The sequence below is a fragment of the Oreochromis aureus genome, linkage group 3 (assembly GCF_013358895.1).
Source record: "Oreochromis aureus strain Israel breed Guangdong linkage group 3, ZZ_aureus, whole genome shotgun sequence".
In the NCBI taxonomy this organism is placed as follows: domain Eukaryota; kingdom Metazoa; phylum Chordata; class Actinopteri; order Cichliformes; family Cichlidae; genus Oreochromis; species Oreochromis aureus.
The window spans coordinates 103,502,864-103,529,269 of record NC_052944.1 but is presented as its reverse complement, the minus strand read 5'-3'; the positions used below and the strand labels follow the sequence as shown (position 1 = coordinate 103,529,269).

The window sequence follows — 26,406 nt, the reverse complement described above, 5'->3', positions numbered from 1 at the left end:
CTTTGTTTACTATTTCCCACCGAGGCTTCTAGACTTCTGGTTGGCCAACATTTCTACACGTTTAGGAATATATCGGCACCTGTTGCTTTGGCATGCTCCTAGCAGCGTTTTCCTTCATTTCTGCATTTACATGTTGACGGGATTATTTTTTAAAACGAAAACGGAAAATCTCTGTTTTCAAAAATACCCGTGTACGTGTGGACGTAGCCTCAGAAGCACGTAAAAACTCCAAAACATGTACAAAAGACAACAGAAGTGCTCCAGGATGCTAGGCACAGTGTTGAGCTTTTGTTACCTAGAGGCTACACAAGCCAGCAAGTACCAACAACCGGTGTGTGGTAGTAAGAGGTAAATGAACTTTTTTTTTAATTATTTGAATATATATGAGTGCTTGTGTATAAATATACAAACAATATACATATGCTTTCAATTGTGTAACTTAAGTGATCTGGGTAGCTCTGTTTTGGAAGTTCAGTTAACGCTAGAAATGTGTTTTAGAGTTTGTACGTGTCTCTAGGGGCCACTGTATATATTTATAAATACAACCACTTTTTTACATTAGTAATTACTTTTGTGCATAATTTTATATTATTGTAATAATAAATTAATTAAAGCAACAAAACAACCTGAAGAGCCGGTTCGGAGCCGAAAGAGCCGGCTCTCTAAAAAGAGCCGGAAATCCCATCACTACAATCTGTAAAAAAGACTAAATTTATAAACTCACCAACAGATTCAGACCAAAGTAAACAAATTTTAAGTGTGAAAATGCAAACCACCGTTGCATCTGTAGCTAGACTTGAGACTTTAACCTTTTATCTTTGTGCGTTTGGGTCCTCATTCTGTGTCACCTGATGTTACAAAATCACTGCATTCATCTGCTTCATATTTTCTCTCCTCAGTTTCCCAGCATGCCACAGCAGTGGAGGTGTACGAGGGGGCTGAGTCTGCGCTGCTGCCCTGTCAGCTACTAGCTGCTCCCAGTGAGTTCACAGCAGCAGTGTGGGATCGCAACGACCTCAACAATCCCAACAGTCCATGTTCGTGTGAAGAGTGGTGATGATTTGGATGACCAAAACCAGCGTTACACCAACCGAACATCAATGAGTGCTGATGCTCTGCAAACTGGAAACCTCAGCCTCACTCTGAGAAACCCGACAGTCTCTGACAGTGGAACCTACACCTGCATCCTCCGCATCACTGGACGAGATGTGAGCTGGACTTACTTACAACTGAAGGTCACAGGTCAGTGATGTAGACAGAGGTTAGAGGAGACGTGAACTTTAATTCATCAAAATCTGCTGGATGATGTTCAGGTTTTTTGTGTTTGTGCTAATTACAGAACCTCCTCCTCCACCTCCTCCAGTCTGGCCCAAAGTTCTCTCAGCTGTCTTGGTTCCTGTGGTTGTCCTGGCTATTTGCTGTGGTATCGGCATGTTTTGTGGATATAAAAGGCTGCAAAATAAAGAGGGTATGTAGGAGTGTATTACTTAGTTCTACAGTGTTTCATTCTTTGAGTGTAATATTTCGCAGCACTTCTCAGTTTTGTTACCCCTGTTTCTGGTTCTGGTTCTACATTGATGTTAGTTCCCTTTTGTGATCTCTTTGTTTTTTGTATCCTCAGGTCTTAGTTTGTTATCTAATCTTCAGATTTCTGGAATCATGCCTCCTCTGTGTTCCATGTCCCGTTTTGTGTATTCAGTCTTGTTTCTGTGTTTGTTTCCTTTTCTGTCTGTGTGTGTGTCAAGGTTGTGTCTCTGTAGTTTGTTCTTCAAGTCTCTTCTGTCTCTCGGTCCCTGCAGCCTGGCTCAGGGTTAGGGTCAGCTGTAGGACAGATGGCCTCACATTTGACTCCGTAATACTTCGGTATAGAGGGGACCGGATAGTGCCTAACTCATTACCTCTTCAGCACCGTCTTTACGTTTAGTTTTCTACAAAGCTGGTGCTCTTCATTATGGACACGCATGTCCACTTTGTTCTCATCTATACAAAGCATGTGTATTCCAGGAGGATGAACCAAAAGCGTCGTGGTTCATATCCAGCTTTATATAATAAACTTTACAAAAATGTTTTTCCACTAAGAATAATGTTTCTCACTGCAGAATGCTGATTATCCCATTGTCTGGAAATGATATATTACCCTTCATTGACTGATGGGCATTAACAGTTGCTTCTTGAAGATCACTAACATTTTGTCAATGCTCCAGACTTTCTCCCTGCCAAAACCTCTTTGTATATTGAGGTACTCACACTGATGTTGTTCAATTAAACAACTACATTTGATCAGCAGGAGCTAGTTTTTTGTTAAATAAATCATAAGGACCAAATAATTTTAGTTAATCTGCAAAAGATGTAGGCAGCTGGGGGTTTCCATGATGCACTGGGTGTTTCTTCTTCACCCACTATGTCTTAATAGACCTCTCTTCATTTAATGTCTATTATTAATCTCTGGCTCTCTTCCACAGCATGTCTTTTGTCGTGTCTTTCTCCCCTCACCCCAACCAGCCATGGCAGATGGCTGCCACTCCCTGATCTTGTGTCTCCTGGAGGTTTCTTCTTGTTAAAAGGGAGTTCTTCCTTCCTACTGTCACCAAATAATATATAATATTAAAGTGACTGAGTAGGTAGGTTCAGTAGCATCAGTAACTCTAACTTATGAAAGTTTAAGCTATATAGGGTATAAAAGATGGACACAGGTTCTGGTTCAGAAAAACAAAACTAATGCAGAAGTTCCTTAGAGCTGCATTTTCTCTGAAGCCCATTGCTGGTGATAGCTGGTGAGGCAAAAAGGCTTATGGTCCTGTAGACGTCTATGAGAGAACAGGTTTCTGACTTGATCTTGTCATGATCGCCGTGTGGCAGGCAGGAGTTGCACCCAATATGCAGGCACTCAGGCATGAGGTTTAAACACAATGAACTCAGCTTTATTTGCTGGCAGGAGAAAGTCATACAAAAGCAAACTAAACTCACAGGGAGACCCACACAGCATGAGGGACGACACGACACTGACTCAGAGAAACACAGGGTTTAAATACACCAGGAAGTAACGAGGGGAATGAGACACAGAAGGAGAGCACAGCTGGGGGAAATCAGAACTGACGACCAGTGTTGGGGAGTAACGGAATACATGTACCGCCGTTACGTATTCAGAATACAAAATATGAGTAACTGTATTCCGTTACAGTTACCGTTTAAAAAGGTGGGATTCAGAATACAGTTACTTTGGTGAAATAAATGGATTACACGGGCGGTACTTCCTGTTTTCATATTGTCGCTGGTCAGGACTGTTTGGGTTTGTTTGACAGCTTCGTTCTGTTGTTCCAGGCGGCAGCGTTACGGTTGCCATGGTTACAGGGTGACACGCTCTCTCTCTGCGTGTTTCCTGGGTGAGAGAGCGCTTTTTTGTTGTTGTTGTTGTGCTAAGCTAATAGACAGAATGCTACAGGCATAGCCCTAAAGAATGTAGCATCATGGGCAGTGTAGTCCGTGCTGCAGCGAGAATGGACTGCCATACACGTTATGTGTCTGTGAGCGAGGGAGGGAGAGAAAGGAAGTCCGAGCTGTCACGGAGCAAAAACGGGAGCTGGAAGCATGTAAATATAATAATAACCACTGCAGCCAAGAAGAGTGCCTGAGGAGCCCATTTGTAAGTAAGCTATTAAGACTCAACTGTACACTGTGTTCGTGTTTTCCTCCGAAAAAAAAGTTCCGTTGAGCAGCCTTTCAACGCCTCTCTGTCTCCCGCAAGCAAAGTTGACCCAGACAACAAAGTAAAGCTAGTTTTCGGCTACCAGCCCGACACTAACCCGACGTATTAGCCAGAGGTCCCTTTACTACGTTTCGGACCTTCAGTAACAGTAATAAATCACAGCAATAGTACATTCACGTAGTTGTAAACAGCATGATAATATATTAAGTATTCCAAAGTATTCAGAATACGTTACTTTCATTGAATAACGTAACGGAATACGTTACAGAATACATTTTGGGGCATGTATTCAGTATTCTGTAGTGGAATACATTTTAAAAGTAACCTTCCCAACACTGCTGACGAGACAAGGAAGCAAAAACTGAACACACTGAGATAAGACAGAGACCTTCAAAGTAAAACAGGAAACACATACCACAGACTGAACAAAAGACACAGACTCACATGCAGGCACTACAACAGAGGGAACAGAGACGTGGGACCAGGGCAGACACTGACTGGATGTGGGGATACAGCAGACAGGGACAAAAACCAGAACACTCAAACTCTAACAAAACTCCACCCAGAGAACCTAAACTAAGAATAATCCTAAAACCCATAAAGCAAAGCTAGAATATAATGAAACTAGAAAGCGAAAATTTCAGAAGAAATTTTATGTGTGCCTATGCCGCTGCCATTCAGTGTAGTTTGCCATTCATACAGCTACAGAGAGCAAAACTCAGAAGAGCAGCCATTCTCCACCATGAACTATGGTAAAAACAAACACCGCTCACGCTTCACAGATAACAGCTTACAGTTTTGTGTAAAGATGAAGTTACTTCGTACAGCGCCGATTTGCAGACGCTGTGCACACAGGTTCATGAGCAGAAGTCCCATTGTACCACGGCAGACCCGACAATGTTTGCATGAACACGCTTTGAAGCATTACATTATAGACGACTTTTCACACATGCATTCACTTTTTGTTTTTTGTTATTTTTACACAGTGTTCTGAATTATGAACAATGGTCTACAGCCAATCCTGTGTATTATTATACAAACTTTGGTTGTGAGATTCAGATAACTATTTAATAAAAGCTAAATATTTTATATGAGAGTAAGAAAGAAAAGTATATCTTTGTGTCCACCTTTCTCTGTTAATGCCCTAGCTCCCCCCCCCCCCGCCCTAAAAGCTTTGCTAGATCCGCCCCTGCACAGTTACCAGCTGTCAGCTACACAAAAAAGGAGCTTGGTCTTTGTCTCTCAGAAACAACTCATAACTTCCCTTCAACTCATTCATGTCACCTAAAGTGTAAACCTGTTTCTCCATCACCAGTTCAGCTCTGATGATTCAGTAAGGACATCTCCTGATTTCATCTTCATGCTCCAGCAAACATCAGCTGATACTAGAAATTAAAATCAAAAGAATTCTAACAACAGCTGATCAAGCTTAAACGTGCTGCTGTTGTTTAGCGCGATAAATAAGAGCGAACAGCCGATCATTGATCAGTTTCATGACTGACGTTTCAACACGCGAGAGAATGACAGGGGAGGCTTCGTAACGACAGAATAAATCAATGTTTTCTCTGAATGTGGGACGATTCCGTTTGTACGGCACGGCAACTCTATGAACTAACCCTAATGAATAAAATAAAGTCCAACGTCAGTAACTTAGTGCGCACACAGCTGTATATAAACTCCCGTGGCAGTACGATTGTAAAAGGTCAACGAAAATAAATTACACCTAAACTCGGTTTATATCTGACCCAAATAGAGAGCGACCGGGTGCTGACACGAGTTTCACCCGCCTCAATATAAGCCAAGGGTTGCTAGCGGCGCGAGCTAACTATGCTAGCGGCGCTAGCTAGCTAGCCGGCTATCAGCAACACATAAGAGAACTGCTGCTAAATAAACTACACCTAAACTCGGTTTATATCTGACCCAAATAGAGTGCAGGTCATAACTTCTTACCTGAAATTCAGTTCACCTCACGCTCCTGCCTTCGGTTTCCAGCATCATCGGCCCATATAAACGAAAAATAAGTCCAGCTAAAACACATACTGTCGGCGAGCGACCGGGTGCTGACACGAGTTTCACCCGCCTCAATATAAGCCAAGCCTGGGTGCTTTTTCACGAAGGGTCGCTAGCGGCGCTAGCTAACTATGCTAGCGGCGCTAGCTAGCTAGCCGGCTATCAGCAACACATAAGAGAACTGCTGCTAAATAAACTACACCTAAACTCGGTTTATATCTGACCCAAATAGAGTGCAGGTCATAACTTCTTACCTGAAATTCAGTTCACCTCACGCTCCTGCCTTCGCTTTCCCTGATCCACGATTGACCTCCGCGTTAGCAAACACCAGTCGATCGGCGGTCGCGCATGTCCTTTCTGTCATACACCGTGGATAGCTGCCCACTGTTGTAGCTCCGCATTATAGCACCACCAAACAACTCAGTTATTTTTTCCACATCCAGCTGTAACTCCGATTCTGTGCGAGCATTTGCGAGAGACCGGGGAGGTGAAAGGAGAGAGAGAGTCCCCTTGCTGTCCATTTGCAGCCAAGTGCGGCAGCTAGCTAGGTAGCCGGCTAGCTGTCAGGCAGGACCGAGGTCGTCAGAGCATTGTCGCTAATATGGGATGTCTTGATAAAACAAGCAGATATTTGAAGTTTACACACCTACATTCTCGCCTGAAAATATCTTAAAAGTTTATTTTGTGACCTAGAAACACTAATAAAAGACATATAAAACGAAGTGGTGGCCGCCATTGTTTAACTCGGCAGAGGTGTGCTATGAATTGTGGGATATGGAGTTTTCCACCAAGCATAGAAGCCATTGTGTTTACCGTAACTATTCAATGGTTCGCGCAACCTTAAAACCTCAATGGTTCCTGAAAGCAGCGAGGCTGTGCGCGCCATTGATATTGTCGTCATTACGGTATCCAAATAAGGGTAGACAGGCTGTACCACTCCCGGCATACCACTAGAGAGAGCCAACACACCACAAATGAAGTTTGAAATTTGTTTCAATGGGACCAAAAGATGGCGCCAACACACCACAAATGAAGTCTGTTTATTTGGCGCCAAAAGATGAATTGGCCTAAATTTGCACTAAAATAGTAATATTTAAAAACTATAAAAGTCATAAACACCAAAAGTCATGACATAATAGTCCAGCTCGAGCCGCACAAAATGATCTAACATATGTAACCCTAATGTCAAAACTGTTTGGCAGAGGAGCGCGGGAAAATTTTCACTAAAATATTAATATTTAAAAAACTATAATATTCATAAACACCAAAAGTCATAGCACACCATTCCAGATCCAGCCGCACAAAATGAGGTAACATATATGAAGCTTGTCTCAAAACTGCGGGTCGAGATACACTGCAAAATTTCAGGCGGAAAAAGGAAAATAATAATAATAACTAGAAAGCGAAAATTTCAGAAGAAATTTTATGTGTGCCTATGCCGCTGCTATTCAGTGTAGTTTGCCATTCATATAGCTACAGAGAGCAAAACTCAGAAGAGCACCCATTCTCCACCATGAACTATGGTAAAAACAAACACCGCTCACGCTTCACAGATAACAGCTTACAGTTTCGTGTAAAGATGAAGTTACTTCGTACAGCGCCGATTTGCAGACGCTGTGCACACAGGTTCATGAGCAGAAGTCCCATTGTACCACGGCAGATCCGACAATGTTTGCATGAACACGCTTTGAAGCATTACGTTATGGACCACTTTTCACACATGGTTGGTGTACCCAAACAGCCGGCTGTAGCTTTTCAACTCACAGCCCGACACACCCAAAAAACAGCCGAGAGAGCACAGACTACGCCGAGAGGCGTGATTGCAGGTGCCGCTCAGGTGGGTCCACCTCCCTGCAGCGGCACTGCAGACCACGCCCGCCACACACATCAAACACGTAAAATAAATATTTATGCACTTTTGCATTCACTTTTTGTTTTTGTTATTTTTACACAGTGTTCTGAATGATGAACAATGGTCTACAGCCAATCTTGTGTATTATTATACAAACTTTGGTTGTAAGATTCAGATAACTATTTAATAAAAGCTAAATATTTTATATGAGAGTAAGAAAGAAAAGTATATCTTTGTGTCCACCTTTCTCTGTTAATGCCCTACCTGGCCCCTGGCAAAAGCTTTGCTAGATCCGCCCCTGCACAGTTACCAGCTGTCAGCTACACAAAAAAGGAGCTTGGTGTATATTTGTCTGTCAGAAACAGTTCATAACTTCCCTTCAACTCATTCATGTCACCTAAGGGTAAACCTGTTTCTCCATCACCAGTTCAGCTCTGATGATTCAGTAAGGACATCTCCTGATTTCATCTTCATGCTCCAGCAAACATCAGCTGATACTAGAAATTAAAATCAAAAGAATTCTAACAACAGCTGATCAAGCTTAAACGTGCTGCTGTTGTTTAGCGCGATAAACAAACAGGAGAGAAAAGCCGATCATTGATCAGTTTCATGACTGAAGTTTCAACAGGCGAGAGAATGACAGGGAGGCTGTCATAAAGTTCAACATCGGTAACATCGGTAACTTAGCGCGCACACAGCTGTATATAGACTCCGCGGTGCTAGCTAGCACGCAGTACGAGTTATTGTAAGTGATTGAAAAAGTCAGCACAACGAAAATAAACTACACCTAAACTTGGTTTATATCTGACCCAAATAGAGTGCAGGTCATAACTTCTTACCTGAAATTCAGTTCACCTCACGCTCCTGCCTTCGCTTTCCCTGATCCACGATTGACCTCCGCGTTAGCAAACACCGGTCGATCGGCGGTAGCCTCACCGCCTTGTATGTCTCGTTCGCGGCATGTCCTTTCTGTCACACACCGGTGGATAGCTGCCCTCTGTTGTAGCTCCACCACCAAACAACTCAGTTATTTTTTCCACATCGACCAGCATCATCGGCCCATATAAACGAAAAATAAGTCCAGCTAAGACACAGACCCTTGCCGGCGATCGGGCGATTAAACAAATTTTAGCCACCTCACTATCAGCCAAGCCTGGGTGGTTTTTCACGAAGGGTCGCTAGCCGCGCTAGCTAGCTAAGCTAGCGGCGCTAGCTAGCTAGCCAGCCGGCTATCAGCAACACGTAAGAGAACTGTTGCTAAATAAACTACACCTAAACTCGGTTTATATCTGACCCAAATAGAGTGCAGGTCATAACTTCTTACCTGAAATTCAGTTCACCTCACGCTCCTGCCTTCGCTTTCCCTGATCCACGATTGACCTCCGCGTTAGCAAACACCGGACGATCGGCGGTAGCCTCACCGCCTTGTATGTCTCGTTCGCGGCATGTCCTTTCTGTCACACACCGGTGGATAGCTGCCCTCTGTTGTAGCTCCACCACCAAACAACTCAGTTATTTTTCCACATCGACCAGCATCATCGGCCCATATAAACGAAAAATAAGTCCAGCTAAGACACAGACCCTTGCCGAGCGATCGGGCGATTAAACAAATTTTAGCCACCTCACTATCAGTCAAGCCTGGGTGGTTTTTCACGAAGGGTCGCTAGCTGCGCTAGCTAGCTAGCCAGCCGGCTATCAGCAACACGTAAGAGAACTGTTGCTAAATAAACTACACCTAAACTCGGTTTATATCTGACCCAAATAGACTGCAGGTCATAACTTCTTACCTGAAATTCAGTTCACCTCACGCTCCTGCCTTCGCTTTCCCTGATCCACGATTGACCTCCGCGTTAGCAAACACCGGACGATCGGCGGTAGCCTCACCGCCTTGTATGTCTCGTTCGCGGCATGTCCTTTCTGTCACACACCGGTGGATAGCTGCCCTCTGTTGTAGCTCCACCACCAAACAACTCAGTTATTTTTTCCACATCGACCAGCATCATCGGCCCATATAAACGAAAAATAAGTCCAGCTAAGACACAGACCCTTGCCGAGCGATCAGGCGATTAAACAAATTTTAGCCACCTCACTATCAGCCAAGCCTGGGTGGTTTTTCACGAAGGGGCGCTAGCTAGCTAAGCTAGCGGCGCTAGCTAGCTAACCGACTATCAGCAACACTTAAGAGAATTGTCGCTAATATGGGATGTCTTGATAAAACGAGCAGATATTTGAAGTTTACAGACCTACATTCTCGCCTGAAAATATCTTAAAAGTGTATTTTGTGACCTAGAAACACGAATAAAAGACATATAAAACGCAGTGGTGTCCGCCATTGTTTAACTCGGCAGAGGGTGCTATGAATTATGGGATATGGAGTTTTGTAACAAGCATACAGATTTTCAGCCGTACTACTCCCGGTATACCACTAGAGAGAGCCAACCCACCACAAATAAAGTCTGTTTCTATGGAAATTGGCCTAAATTTGCACTAAAATCTAAATATTTCAAAAACTATAAAAGTCATAAACACCAAAAGTGTATACCATACTAGTCCAGCTCCAGCCGCACAAAATGATCTAACATATGTAACCCTATTTTCAAAACTGTTTGGCAGAGAAGCGCGGGAAAATTTTCACTAAAATATTAATATTTAAAAACTATAATAGTTATAAACACCAAAAGTCATAGCACACCATTCCTGATCCAGCCGCACAAAATGAGGTAACATATATGAAGCTTGTCTCAAAACTGCGGGCGAGTTTCGCTGCAAAAATTTCAGGCGGAAACTGAAGAATAATAATAATAATAATAAATCCGACGAATAGTAATATGTGTGCCTCTTGTCATAGGCACACATAATAACTAGAAAGCGAAAATTTCAGAAGAAATTTTATGTGTGCCTATGCCGCTGCTAATCACTGTAGTTTGCCATTCATACGGCTACAGAGAGCAAAACTCAGAAGAGCAGCCATTCTCCACCATGAACTATGGTAAAACAAACACCTCTCACGCTTCACAGATGACAGCTTACAGTTTTGTGTAAAGATGAAGTTACTTTGTACAGCGCCCGATTTGCAGGCGCTGTGCACACAGGTTCATGAGCAGAAGTCCCATTGTACCACGGCAGACCCGACAATGTTTGCATGAACACACTTTGAAGCATTACATTATAGACCACTTTTCACACATGCATTCACTTTTTGTTTTTGTTATTTTTACACAGTGTTCTGAATTATGAACAATGGTCTACAGCCAATCCTGTGTATTATTATACAAACTTTGGTTGTGAGATTCAGATAACTATTTAATAAAAGCTAAATATTTTATATGAGAGTAAGAAAGAAAAGTATATCTTTGTGTCCACCTTTCTCTGTTAATGCCCTAGCTCCCCCAAAAGCTTTGCTAGATCCGCCCCTGCACAGTTACCAGCTGTCAGCTACACAAAAAAGGAGCTTGGTCTTTGTCTCTCAGAAACAACTCATAACTTCCTTCAACTCATTCATGTCACCTAAAGTGTAAACCTGTTTCTCCATCACCAGTTCAGCTCTGATGATTCAGTAAGGACATCTCCTGATTTCATCTTCATGCTCCAGCAAACATCAGCTGATACTAGAAATTAAAATCAAAAGAATTCTAACAACAGCTGATCAAGCTTAAACGTGCTGCTGTTGTTTAGCGCGATAAATAAGAGCGAACAGCCGATCATTGATCAGTTTCATGATTGACGTTTCAACACGCGAGAGAATGACAGGGAGGCTTCGTAACGACAGAATAAATCATAATGTTTTCTCTGAATGTGGGACGATTCCGTTTGTACGGCACGGCAACTCTATGAACTAACCCTAATGAATAAAATAAAGTCCAACGTCAGTAACTTAGTGCGCACACAGCTGTATATAAACACCCGTGGCATTACGATTGTAAAGGTCAACGAAAATAAATTACACCTAAACTCGGTTTATATCTGACCCAAATAGAGAGCGACCGGGTGCTGACACGAGTTTCACCCGCCTCAATATAAGCCAAGCCTGGGTGCTTTTTCACGAAGGGTTGCTAGCGGCGCGAAGCTAACTATGCTAGCGGCGCTAGCTAGCTAGCTAGCCGACTATCAGCAACACGTAAGAGAACTGCTGCTAAATAAACTACACCTAAACTCGGTTTATATCTGACCCAAATAGAGAGCGACCGGTGCTGACACGAGTTTCACCCGCCTCAATATAAGCCAAGACTGGGTGCTTTTTCACGAAGGGTTGCTAGCGGCGCGAGCTAACTATGCTAGCGGCGCTAGCTAGCTAGCCGACTATCAGCAACACATAAGAGAACTGCTGCTAAATAAACTACACCTAAACTCTGTTTATATCTGACCCAAATAGAGTGCAGTTCATAACTTCTTACCTGAAATTCAGTTCACCTCACGCTCCTGCCTTCGCTTTCCTGATCCATGATTGACCACCGCGTTAGCAATCGCCTGCCCGGCCTCATATGTCTCGTTGGCGGCATGTCCTTTCTGTCACACACCGGTGGGTAGCTGCCCTCTGTTGTAGCTCCACCACCAAACAACTCAGTTATTTTTCCACATCCAGCTGTAACTCCGATTCTATGCGAGCATTTGCGAGAGACCGGGAGGTGAAAGGAGAGAGAGAGTCCCTCGCTATCCATTTGCAGCCAAGTCGCGGCAGCAGCTAGCTAGGTAGCCGGCTAGCTGTCAGGCAGGACCGACGTAGTCAGAGCACTGTCGCTAAATATGGGATGTCTTGATAAAACAAGCAGATATTTGAAGTTTACACACCTACATTCTCGCCTGAAAATATCTTAAAAGCTTATTTTGTGACCTAGAAACATGAATAAAAGACATATAAAACGAAGTGGTGGCCGCCATTGTTCACTCTGTAGAGGCGTGCTATGAATTGTGGGATATTGAGTTTTCCACCAAGCATTACCGTAACTTTTGAATGATTTGCGCAACCTTAAAAATTCCAATGGCTCCTGAAAGCAGCGACGCTGTGCGCACCGTTGAAATTGTCATCATTACGGTAATCCAAATAAGGGTACACAGGCTGTACCACTCCCGGCATACCACTAGAGAGAGCCAACACACCACAAATGAAGTCTGTTTATTTGGCGCCAAAAGATGAATTGGCCTAAATTTGCACTAAAATATTAATATTTAAAAACTATAAAAGTCATGAACACCAAAAGTCATGACATAATAGTCCAGCTCCAGCCGCACAAAATGATCTAACATATGTAACCCTAATGTCAAAGCTGTTCGGCAGAGGAGCGCGGGAAAATTTTCACTAAAATAACTAGAAAGGGAAAATTTCAGAAGAAATTTTATGTGTGCCTATGCCGCTGGTAATCAGTGTAGTTTGCCATTCATACAGCTACAGAGAGCAAAACTCAGCAGAGCAGCCATTCTCCACCATGAATTATGATAAAACAAACACCGCTCGCGCCTCACAGATGACAGCTTACAGTTTTGGGTAAAGATGAAGTGACTTTGTACAGCCCCGATTTGCAGGCGCTGTGCACACAGGTTCATGAGCAGAAGTCCCATTGTACCACGGCAGACCCAACAATGTTTGCATGAACACGCTTTGAAGCATTATGTTATGGACCACTTTTCACACATGGTTGGTGTACCCACACAGGCAGCTGTAGCTTTTCAACTCATAGCCCAACACACACCCAAAAACAGCCAAGAGAGCACAGACTTTACACCCGTGGGTCCACCTCCCCTGCAGCGGCACTGCAGACCACGCCCGACACACACATCAAACACATAAAATAAATATATATGCACTTTTGCATTCACTTTTTGTTTTCTGTTATTTTTACACAGTGTTCTGAATGATGAACAATGGTCTACAGCCAATCTTGTGTATTATTATACAAACTTTGGTTGTAAGATTCGGATAAGCATTTAATAAAAGCTAAATATTTTATATGAGAGTAAGAAAGAAAAGTATATCTTTATGTCCACCTTTCTCTGTTAATGCCCTACCTGGCCCCTGGCAAAAGCTTTGCTAGATCCGCCCCTGCACAGTTACCAGCTGTCAGCTACACAAAAAAAGGAGCTTGGTGTTTACAGGGAGTGCAGAATTATTAGGCAAATGAGTATTTTGTCCACATCATCCTCTTCATGCATGTTGTCTTACTCCAAGCTGTATAGGCTCGAAAGCCTACTACCAATTAAGCATATTAGGTGATGTGCATCTCTGTAATGAGAAGGGGTGTGGTCTAATGACATCAACACCCTATATCAGGTGTGCATAATTATTAGGCAACTTCCTTTCCTTTGGCAAAATGGGTCAAAAGAAGGACTTGACAGGCTCAGAAAAGTCAAAAATAGTGAGATATCTTGCAGAGGGATGCAGCAGTCTTAAAATTGCAAAGCTTCTGAAGCGTGATCATCGAACAATCAAGCGTTTCATTCAAAATAGTCAACAGGGTCGCAAGAAGCGTGTGGAAAAACCAAGGCGCAAAATAACTGCCCATGAACTGAGAAAAGTCAAGCGTGCAGCTGCCAAGATGCCACTTGCCACCAGTTTGGCCATATTTCAGAGCTGCAACATCACTGGAGTGCCCAAAAGCACAAGGTGTGCAATACTCAGAGACACGGCCAAGGTAAGAAAGGCTGAAAGACGACCACCACTGAACAAGACACACAAGCTGAAACGTCAGGATTGGGCGAAGAAATATCTCAAGACTGATTTTTCTAAGGTTTTATGGACTGATGAAATGAGAGTGAGTCTTGATGGGCCAGATGGATGGGCCCGTGGCGGATTGGTAAAGGGCAGAGAGCTCCAGTCCGACTCAGACGCCAGCAAGGTGGAGGTGGAGTACTGGTTTGGGCTGGTATCATCAAAGATGAGCTTGTGGGGCCTTTTTCGGGTTGAGGATGGAGTCAAGCTCAACTCCCAGTCCTACTGCCAGTTTCTGGAAGACACCTTCTTCAAGCAGTGGTACAGGAAGAAGTCTGCATCCTTCAAGAAAAACATGATTTTCATGCAGGACAATGCTCCATCACACGCGTCCAAGTACTCCACAGCGTGGCTGGCAAGAAAGGGTATAAAAGAAGAAAAACTAATGACATGGCCTCCTTGTTCACCTGATCTGAACCCCATTGAGAACCTGTGGTCCATCATCAAATGTGAGATTTACAAGGAGGGAAAACAGTACACCTCTCTGAACAGTGTCTGGGAGGCTGTGGTTGCTGCTGCACGCAATGTTGATGGTGAACAGATCAAAACACTGACAGAATCCATGGATGGCAGGCTTTTGAGTGTCCTTGCAAAGAAAGGTGGCTATATTGGTCGCTGATTTGTTTTTGTTTTGTTTTTGAATGTCAGAAATGTATATTTGTGAATGTGGAGATGTTATATTGGTTTCACTGGTAAAATAAATAATTGAAATGGGTATATATTTGTTTTTGTTAAGTTGCCTAATAATTATGCACAGTAATAGTCACCTGCACACACAGATATCCCCTAAAATAGCTAAAACTAAAACTACTTCCAAAAACTTTCAGCTTTGATATTAATGAGTTTTTTGGGTTCATTGAGAACATGGTTGTTGTTCAATAATAAAATTATTCCTCAAAAATACAACTTGCCTAATAATTCTGCACTCCCTGTATTTGTCTCTCAAAAATAGTTCATAACTTCCTTCAACTTATTCATGTCACCTAAAGAGTAAACCTGTTTCTCCATCACCAGTTCAGCTCTGATGATTCAGTAAGGACATCTGCCGTTTTTACAGCTGTGGCTCCAGCAAACATCAGCTGATACCAGAAATTAAAAGCAAATGAATTCTAACAACAGCTGATCAAGCTTAAACGTGCTGCTGTTGTTTTGCGCGATAAACAAACAAGAGAGAAACGCCGATCATTGATCAGTTTCATGACTGAAGTTTCAACAGGCGAGAGAATGACAGGGAGGCTGTCATAAAGTTCAACATGCACACAGCTGTATAGAAACTCCGTCGTGCTAGCTAGAACGCATGATACGAGTTATTCTAAGTGATTGAAAAAGTCAGCACAACGAAAATAAACTCCACCTAAACTCGGTTTATATCTGACCGAAATAGAGTGCAGTTCATAACTTCTTACCTGAAATTCAGTTCACCTCACGCTCCTGCCTTCGCTTTCCCTGATCCATGATTGACCACCGCGTTAGCAATCGCCTGCCCGGCCTCGTATGTCTCGTTGGCGGCATGTCCTTTCTGTCACACACGGTGGATAGCTGCCCTCTGTTGTAGCTCCACCACCAAACAACTCAGTTATTTTTTCCACATCGACCAGCATCATCGGCCCATATAAACGAAAAATAAGTCCAGCTAAGACACAGACCCTTGCCGAGCGATCGGGCGATTAAACAAATTTTAGCCACCTCACTATCAGCCAAGCCTGGGTGGTTTTTCACGAAGGGTCGCTAGCCGCTAGCTAGCTAAGCTAGCGGCGCTAGCTAGCTAGCCAGCCGACTATCAGCAACACGTAAGAGAACTGTTGCTAAATAAACTACACCTAAACTCGGTTTATATCTGACCCAAATAGAGTGCAGGTCATAACTTCTTACCTGAAATTCAGTTCACCTCACGCCCCTGCCTTCGCTTTCCCTGATCCACGATTGACCTCCGCGTTAGCAAACACCGATCGCCTGCCTCGTATGTCTCATTCGCGGCATATCCTTTCTGTCATACACCGTGGATAGCTGCCCACTGTTGTAGCTCCGCGTTATAGCACCACCAAACAACTCAGTTATTTTTTCCACATCCAGCTGTAACTCCGATTCTATGCGAGCATTTGCGAGAGACCGGGAGGTGAAACGACAGAGAGAGTCCCCTCGCTATCCATTTGCAGCCAAGTGCGGCAGCTAGCTAGGTAGCCGGCTAGCTGTCAGGCAGGACCGACGTAGTCAGAGCACTGTCGCTAAATATGGGATGTCTTGATAAAACAAGCAGATATTTGAAGTTTACACACCTACATTCTCGCCTGAAAATATCTTAAAAGCTTATTTTGTGACCTAGAAACACGAATAAAAGACATATAAAACGAAGTGGTGGCCGCCATTGTTCACTCTGTAGAGGCGTGCTATGAATTGTGGGATATGGAGTTTTCAACACAAGGATAAATCTTTTCGGCTGTACTACTCCCGGTATACCACTAGAGAGAGCCAAGACACCACAAATGAAGTCTGTTTATTTGGCGCCAAAAGATGAATTGGCCTAAATTTGCACTAAAATATTAATATTTAAAAAACTATAAAAGTTATAAACACCAAAAGTCATAACATAATAGTCCAGCTCCAGCCGCACAAAATGATCTAACATATGTAACCCTAATGTCAAAACTGTTTGGCAGAGGAGCGCGGGAAAATTTTCACTAAAATATTAATATTTAAAAACTATAAAATTCATAAAGACCAAAAGTCATAGCACACCATTCCAGATCCGCCGCACAAAATGAGGTAACATATATGAAGCTTGTCTCAAAACTGCGAGGCGAGATTCGCTGCAAAATTTCAGGCGGAAACTGGAGAATAATAATAATAACTAGAAAGCGAAAATTTCAGAAGAAATTTTATGTGTGCCTATGCCGCTGCTAATCAGTGTAGTTTGCCATTCATACGGCTACAGAGAGCAAAACTCAGCAGAGCAGCCATTCTCCACCATGAATTATGATAAAACAAACACCGCTCGCGCCTCACAGATGACAGCTTACAGTTTTGGGTAAAGATGAGGTGACTTCAGACAGCCCCGATTTGCAGACGCTGTGCACAGAGGTTCATGAGCAGAAGTCCCATTGTATCACGGCAGACCCGACAATGTTTGCATGAACATGCTTTGAAGCATTACGTTATGGACCACTTTTCACACATGGTTGGTGTACCCACACAGGCAGCCGTAGCTTTTCAACTCATAGCCCAACACACACCCAAAAAACAGCCAAGAGAGCACAGACTTTACACCCGTGGGTCCACCTCCCCTGCAGCGGCACTGCAGACCACGCCCGACACACATCAAACACATAAAATAAATATGTATGCACTTTCGGATTCACTTTTTGTTTTTGTTATTTTTACATAGTGTTCTGAATGATGAACAATGGTCTACAGCCAATCTTGTGTATTATTATACAAACTTTGGTTGTAAGATTCAGATAACTATTTAATAAAAGCTAAATATTTTATACAGGGAGTGCAGAAATATTAGGCAAATGAGTATTTTGTCCACATCATCCTCTTCATGCATGTTGTCTTACTCCAAGCTGTATAGGCTCGAAAGCCTACTACCAATTAAGCATATTAGGTGATGTGCATCTCTTTAATGAGAAGGGTATGGTCTAATGACATCAACACCCTATATCAGGTGTGCATAATTATTAGGCAACTTCCTTTCCTTTGGCAAAATGGGTCAAAAGAAGGACTTGACAGGCTCAGAAAAGTCAAAAATAGTGAGATATCTTGCAGAGGCATGCAGCAGTCTTAAAATCGCAAAGCTTCTGAAGCGTGATCATCGAACAATCAAGCGTTTCATTCAAAATAGTCAACAGGGTCGCAAGAAGCGTGTGGAAAAACCAAGGCGCAAAATAACTGCCCATGAACTGAGAAAAGTCAAGCGTGCAGCTGCCAAGATGCCACTTGCCACCAGTTTGGCCATATTTCAGAGCTGCAACATCACTGGAGTGCCCAAAAGCACAAGGTGTGCAATACTCAGAGACATGGCCAAGGTAAGAAAGGCTGAAAGACGACCACCACTGAACAAGACACACAAGCTGAAACGTCAAGACTGGGCCAAGAAATATCTCAAGACTGATTTTTCTAAGGTTTTATGGACTGATGAAATGAGAGTGAGTCTTGATGGGCCAGATGGATGGGCCCGTGGCTGGATTGGTAAGGGCAGAGAGCTCCAGTCCCACTCAGGCGCCAGCAAGGTGGAGGTGGAGTACTGGTTTGGGCTGGTATCATCAAAGGTGAGCTTGTGGGGCCTTTTCGGGTTGAGGATGGCGTCAAGCTCAACTCCCAGTCCTACTGCAAGTTTCTGGAAGACACCTTCTTCAAGCAGTGGTACAGGAAAAAGTCTGCATCCTTCAAGAAAAACATGATTTTCATGCAGGACAATGCTCCATCACACGCGTCCAAGTACTCCACAGCGTGGCTGGCAAGAAAGGGTTTAAAAGAAGAAAAACTAATGACATGGCCTCCTTGTTCACCTGATCTGAACCCCATTGAGAATCTGTGGTCCATCATCAAATGTGAGATTTACAAGGAGGGAAAACAGTACACCTCTCTGAACAGTGTCTGGGAGGCTGTGGTTGCTGCTGCACGCAATGTTGATGGTGAACAGATCAAAACACTGACAGAATCCATGGATGGCAGGCTTTTGAGTGTCCTTGCAAAGAAAGGTGGCTATATTGGTCGCTGATTTGTTTTTGTTTTGTTTTTGAATGTCAGAAATGTATATTTGTGAATGTGGAGATGTTATATTGGTTTCACTGGTAAAAATAAATAATTGAAATGGGTATATATTTGTTTTTGTTAAGTTGCCTAATAATTATGCACAGTAATAGTCACCTGCACACACAGATATCCCCTAAAATAGCTAAAACTAAACACAAACTAAAAACTACTTCCGAAAACATTCAGCTTTGATATTAATGTGTTTTTGGGTTCATTGAGAACATGGTTGTTGTTCAATAATAGAATTATTCCTCAAAAATACAACTTGCCTAATAATTCTGCACTCCTGTATGAGAGTAAGAAAGAAAAGTATATCTTTGTGTCCACCTTTCTCTGTTAATGCCCTACCTGGCCCCTGGCAAAAGCTTTGCTAGATCCGCCCCTGCACAGTTACCAGCTGTCAGCTAAATAAAAAAAGAGCTTGGTGTTTATTTCTCTCAGAAACAGTTCATAACTTCCTTCAACTCATTCATGTCACCTAAAAAAAAGGTAAACCTGTTTCTCCATCACCAGTTCAGCTCTGATGATTCAGTAAGGTCATCTCCTGGTTTCGACCAGCCGCTTCTACAGCTGTGGCTCCAGCAAACATCAGCTGATACTAGAAATTAAAATCAAATGAATTCTAACAACAGCTGATCAAGCTTAAACGTGCTGCTGTTGTTTAGCGATAAACAAACAAGAGAGAAAAGCCGATCACTGATCAGTTTCATGACTGAAGTTTGAACAGGCGAGAGAATGACAGGGAGGCTGTCATAAACTCCATCGTGCTAGCTACCACGCAGTACGAGTTATTATAACTGATTGTAAAAGTCAGCACAACAAAAATAAACTACACCTAAACTCGGTTTATATCTGACCCAAATAGAGTGCAGGTCATAACTTCTTACCTGAAATTCAGTTCACCTCACGCTCCGACCGGCAGCCGCCTGCTTCTCCTGCCTTCGGTTTCCTGATCCACGATCTACCACCGGTCGATCGGGCGGTCGCCGCCGCCTCGTTCCCGCATGTTCTTTCTGACACACACGGTGGATAGCTGCCCTCGGTTGTAGCTCCGCGTCAGCGACTACCAAACAACTCAGTTATTTTTTCCCACATCGACCAGCATCTGGACAATCCACCGCCTTTCACTGTTTGTACCGTTACTAAAAAACCTCATCGGCTCATAAAAACGAAAAATAAGTCCAGCTATGACCCTGAGTCAAAAGACAGCCAGCTCGGGTTAGCTAGCTACCTGTCTAGCTCTTTGCAGGCACCGAAAACATCAGAGCTAATATGGGATGTCTTGGTAACACGAGCAGATATTTGAAGTTTACATCTGGCCAATCCACCACCTTTCACTGTTTATACCATTACTAAAATGAATAAATAAATAAATCATCGGTCCATATAAACGAAAAATAAGTCCAGCTAAAACACATACTGTCGGCGAAGCGACCGGGTGCTGACACGAGTGTCACCCGCCTCAATATAAGCCAAGCCTGGGTGCTTTTTCACGAAGGGTCGCTAGCGGTGCTAGCTAACTATGCTAGCGGCACTAGCTAGCTAGCCGGCTATCAGCAACACATAAGAGAACTGCTGCTAAATAAACTACACCTAAACTCGGTTTATATCTGACCCAAATAGAGTGCAGGTCATAACTTCTTACCTGAAATTCAGTTCACCTCACGCCCTGCCTTCGCTTTCCTGATCCACGATTGACCTCCGCGTTAGCAAACACCGGTCGATCGGCGGTAGCCTCACCGCCTTGTATGTCTCGTTCGCGGCATGTCCTTTCTGTCACACACGGTGGATAGCTGCCCTCTGTTGTAGCTCCACCACCAAACAACTCAGTTATTTTTCCACATCGACCAGCATCATCGGCCCATATAAACGAAAAAATAAGTCCAGCTAAGACACAGACCCTTGCCGAGCGATCGGGCGATTAAACAAATTTTAGCCACCTCACTATCAGCCAAGCCTGGGTGGTTTTTCACGAAGGGTCGCTAGCCGCGCTAGCTAGCTAAGCTAGCGGCGCTAGCTAGCTAGCCAGCCGGCTATCAGCAACACGTAAGAGAACTGTTGCTAAATAAACTACACCTAAACTCGGTTTATATCTGACCCAAATAGAGTGCAGGTCATAACTTCTTACCTGAAATTCAGTTCACCTCACGCTCCTGCCTTCGCTTTCCTGATCCACGATTGACCTCCGCGTTAGCAAACACCGGACGATCGGCAGTAGCCTCACCGCCTTGTATGTCTCGTTCGCGGCATGTCCTTTCTGTCACACACCGGTGGATAGCTGCCCTCTGTTGTAGCTCCACCACCAAACAACTCAGTTATTTTTTCCACATCGACCAGCATCATCGGCCCATATAAACGAAAAATAAGTCCAGCTAAGACACAGACCCTTGCCGAGCGATCAGGCGATTAAACAAATTTTAGCCACCTCACTATCAGCCAAGCCTGGGTGGTTTTTCACGAAGGCGCTAGCTAGCTAAGCTAGCGGCGCTAGCTAACTAGTTGGCTATCAGCAACACTTAAGAGAATTGTCGCTAATATGGGATGTCTTGATAAAACGAGCAGATATTTGAAGTTTACACACCTACATTCTCGCCTGAAAATATCTTAAAAGTGTATTTTGTGACCTAGAAACACGAATAAAAGACATATAAAACGGCGGTGTCCGCCATTGTTTAACTTTCGGCAGAGGGTGCTATGAATTATGGGATATGGAGTTTTGTAACAAGCATACAGATTTTCAGCCGTACTACTCCCGGTATACCACTAGAGAGAGCCAACCCACCACAAATAAAGTCTGTTTCTATGGAAATTGGCCTAAATTTGCACTAAAATCTAAATATTTCAAAAACTATAAAAGTCATAAACACCAAAAGTGTATACCATACTAGTCCAGCTCCAGCCGCACAAAATGATCTAACATATGTAACCCTATTTTCAAAACTGTTTGGCAGAGAAGCGCGGAAAATTTTCACTAAAATATTAATATTTAAAAAACTATAATAGTTATAAACACCAAAAGTCATAGCACACCATTCCTGATCCAGCCGCACAAAATGAGGTAACATATATGAAGCTTGTCTCAAAACTGTGGGGCGAGTTTCGCTGCAAAATTTCAGGCGGAAACTGAAGAATAATAATAATAATAATAAATCCGACGAATCGACGAATAGTAATATGTGTGCCTCTTTCATAGGCACACATAATAATAATAATAAATCCGACGAATAGTAATATGTGTGCCTCTTGTCATAGGCACACATAATAAATCCGACGAATAGTAATATGTGTGCCTCTTGGCATAGGCACACATAATAACAAAATCAAAGAACCAAAAACACAAAACACAGACCCTAACAGATCTCTGTAAAAACCTTCCTACAGTTACTCATTACAGTTACTCATTTAGCATCATATTGAATAATAAATATTAAATAATATAATAAATATTTCATTCACCATTTTGTAAATCTTTGTGATATGTTTCATTGTCAGCCGATTATTATGCTATTGTCCATTCATTCATTGATTAATTACTTTTCAATCAGCAGTCTTTGGCCAATGAGTGAACACTTTCACGTCCACACTCACCTTTTAAAATCACACCCATTTTTTTTGCAACCAAACAGCCACCATAGTGAAATTTCTCAGCTTCAAAACAAAACTTAAAAGCAAAGGGTAACATTTCACATTGTTCATAACAGCTAGGTCCATCATTTACCCTGTCTATGGTTCACTGTAAGTGCAGTCAGGTGTGTGATGATCAGTGTGTTACAGAAACACTCAGACTCAGTCCACGGAGACTGTGAGTCCCTCTCTGTCCCTCAAGCTTCTAGACTCTTCACAGCTTTGACTCTGGTTGTATCTGACAGACACGTTCAGTTCAGCTCTGCTGCTGATTGGACACCAAACACAGCACAGTCTCTGTTCATGTAGCAAAGGAGCACATTTCAGACTGGAACCAGTCCAACGTGTTTTACTGTAAATATTTCATTTCATCCTGTCAAAGGAAGTGTGCTACTGATGCTGTGCAGCTCATGTTGTGCTTTGTTGACTTTTAGTTCTAGAGGTGGAGGTGGACACAGGCGTGACGTCTGCCAAGCTGCCCTGCAAAGCCACAGTTCAGCTGTCTCAAATAAATAAGGTTGTGTGGAAGAACAGAAATAACAGGAACGTCCATGTGTATGAGAACGGCTCTGACCATCCAGAAATACAGGATCGACATTACAGACACCGAACAGAAATGAATGAAGACCCGCTGAAGACTGGAGACCTCAGTCTGACACTGAAATACCCCACACACACAGCCAGAGACACCTACACCTGCACCGTCTACAGCAGCGAGGGAGAAGTCCTGATGGAGAAAAAAGTGGAGCTGAAAGTCAAAGGTCAGTATGCAGATGATCCTTATTCTCAGGTTCTCTTTGACATCCATCTTCAATGGAAGAGAAACTGTCTCAGTAAATATCAGCAGTTAATGAGACGGCCATGATCAAAGATACGTTTGTGGGAAAGTAACTAAGATTTTGTAAAGAAGCTGATGAAGCAAGATGAGTGTAAAGGAATTCAGTACAAGGCTTCAGAGCTCTCACTCTGTGTCAGACTGGCTAGTCTGGATAAGAAACCCGTGGTTGTTCCCCATTTCTTCAGTGCGATGAAAAACTTCACACCTCTCTGCAGATTCACAAGCAGTGAATCTGCAGAGAGGTGTAAAATCTCTGGCCTCAGTGTTTCAAATTGGCCAGATTTCTCTTCATGAGACCTGCTTCATTCAGAGTTGGATAGATGTTGTCTCTCCTCATCAGACCAGTTTTCCCAAGAATCTAAAAGACCCGCCTTATTTCTAAAAGCCACATATAAATCTAGTGGTTAAAGCATAACATTGAGCTATGCATGTGATTACTAGTCAGATTGGGGAGGGACCAGAGGAAACTACAGAGTCTGACATTGTTGTGACCTCTGATTGCAGCAATTGTGAGTGAGTACAACCTCGCCAAGTCTAGGCTTATGATTAGCCAGCAAAGTTGAGTTTGACATGTGGCTCCTAGAATACACTTACATACTATACATATATGGTGTGTTTCATGTTAGTGGGCATCTTTAGTTTCACATTTCTAAGGATGACGTGACCAATAACCAGTTTTTGTGTTTGGTGGGGAAAATCAATAGTGGAGAGGCTGCCGCTAATAGGGGCTAAGCTATTTTGGCCCACACACACTACAGAGGCCTGCTGAGCCACAGTCTCACATTGTTTATTGTTCCAGCTCAGTAATTGTGATCAGGAAGTGTGTGAAGTGAAAAAAAGAAGAAGATTGTGTTAGGCAGCTTGAATAGCTTTTTTCCCCTTGAAAACTAAAATAATAAAGGTAAAACTCATTTTGTATCTTGTCTACAATTTACAATTTGCAAAATAAAAATCACTGCATGATAGAAAACATCTGTGATCTAATATAAAAACTGGTGGATTGAAAAAAACCTGTACATTTAAATAAAATCACAGTAACAAGTAATTTGTTTACATGCATGTTTGTCTCTGTACAGCTCATGTTGTGTTTGTTGTCCTCAGAATGTAAGCTGGAGGTGGTGGAGGGGGCGGAGTCTGTTTGTCTGCCCTTTCAAACCACAGAAAACCTGCCTAGAGACACTGAAGTGTTGTGGAAACGCCATGAACCCGAATACATGAAGGTCCACATATATGAGAACGACTCTGACCAGCCTGACAAACAGGACAAGCATTACAAAGGTCGCACAGAGATGAATGAACACCCACTGACATCTGGAGACCTCAGTCTGACCCTGAAAGACCCCAAAGTGGGAGACAGTGGGAAATACGGCTGTCAGGTCAACAGCAAGGAGGCCTGGAGATATAAGAGGTTGTGGCTCACAGTCACAGGTTAGTTAGTGAATTAGTTCATGTTGTTAATGTCATGGTTATCAGTCTTTGACCCAGTGTTTTGTTTTTGAACTTTTGAGTCTTGTCTACTTATCAATGTTGTGATGTGACTAAGTGATTGATGTTTCTAGTCTCTATTGGTACAAATTAGTTACCTTGTGCTTATGAATTTTCTGTCAGGATCATGTGTCTTTTGTTTCTGTCAGATGCCTGTAGAGGGTATAATTTCCTCAAGTATCTCCCTTCTTTGTCTCATTCTGACTCAGCATCGCCTCAGTCTCTCAGTCCATCATGTCACTTCATGTAGCAATCTCTGTATCTCTCCGCCCTGTAATGCCATGTGTTTGTTCTCTTCCTGCGTCAAGTATTGAGTCTGGGTCTCGGTCTTCACGTTTGCCATGTTTCCTGTTTTATTTTGATAGTCCTTGTCTCTTGTGCATTGTGTCCAGTTTTGCTTTCCCTGTTCCACCTGCCTGCTTTGGGTCCTCTTTGTTTAAGACATCTGCGTCCTGCAGATCTTGACATTTTATTTCTTTGTTTGTGTGACTCTATTCTGTTTCATTTGCAGAGAATAATCAGGCCAAGAAACATACAGAAGACATCAGGATCAGCTCCACTGATCCTTTAGTTTGACATGTTTGTTTGATTATTGATCTGATCTGTACGATTTATACATTAGTCTATATAAAATATTCATTGAACTAATGTACCCAAGAATTCATGTAATAAACTGCATTTATAGATCAATTTTCCTCTGCTTACCTAATTCAGATTCAGGAGGGTGTCGTGGCAGATTTCTTTTCTTATGTATTGATCACTTTAGTAATTGCAATATCACTTTCACACTTATGCAATTAGAGTAACACCTCAAATGGGCCTTATGGTATATCATACACATACACACAGTGCGGCGAGTTGATGGCAGACAAGGTCATAAGGAAGGAAAATAAGATCATCATTCTTCTTGCTCTTGACGAAGGAGGTCGCACTTTTCTCCTCTTCCTCCTCTCTCTTAGCTTCCCTGCTTAGCATCTTGTGTCCTTGTCTAGTCTCGTGTTTTTTTTATTACTTTTCCCTGGAACATTCTCTTACAGTCTGTTCTCTAAAACCTAAAAGAGAATTATGGATTTGATCAACTGGTCCCTGAATGCAATTGACACCCTTTTCTCAACAAGAAGTTTGGGCTCGGGTAAACCTGAGTGCTGAAGATATCTACCTATTCAGAACCATCTCAGCAAATATCTGCTTATTCGGAACCGTGGTAACAGGGTTCTGGCTGATTGGAGCTGGCTTGGCTTACCGAAGAACTAAGGAAGCGGAACCGACTGTGTTTAGACTGACAGACTTTTTTTCAGAGTGACGGACTTTTGCGAGATCTCGCAAAACAAACTCGGGATCTCGCAAAACTTTTGCAAGATCTCGCAAAAGTTGAATTCCAACAATGGCAGCAGCTACTTAGTTGTAATATTACTCTTTCTGGGTCACAAAAT

General features: G+C 42.8%; 1 protein-coding gene across 1 annotated transcript; it reads left to right on the top strand.

Annotated features, from left to right (window-relative positions):
- Positions 1-826: 826 nt before the first annotated feature.
- Positions 827-25,613, top strand: LOC116327974. Its single transcript, XM_039609078.1, has 5 exons — positions 827-1,242; positions 1,340-1,468; positions 23,085-23,411; positions 24,590-24,916; positions 25,485-25,613. Exons 1-5 carry the CDS (start codon positions 1,101-1,103, stop codon positions 25,547-25,549), a joined length of 990 nt encoding a protein of 329 aa, XP_039465012.1. The 5' UTR covers positions 827-1,100; the 3' UTR covers positions 25,550-25,613.
- The last annotated feature ends 793 nt before the right edge of the window (positions 25,614-26,406 follow it).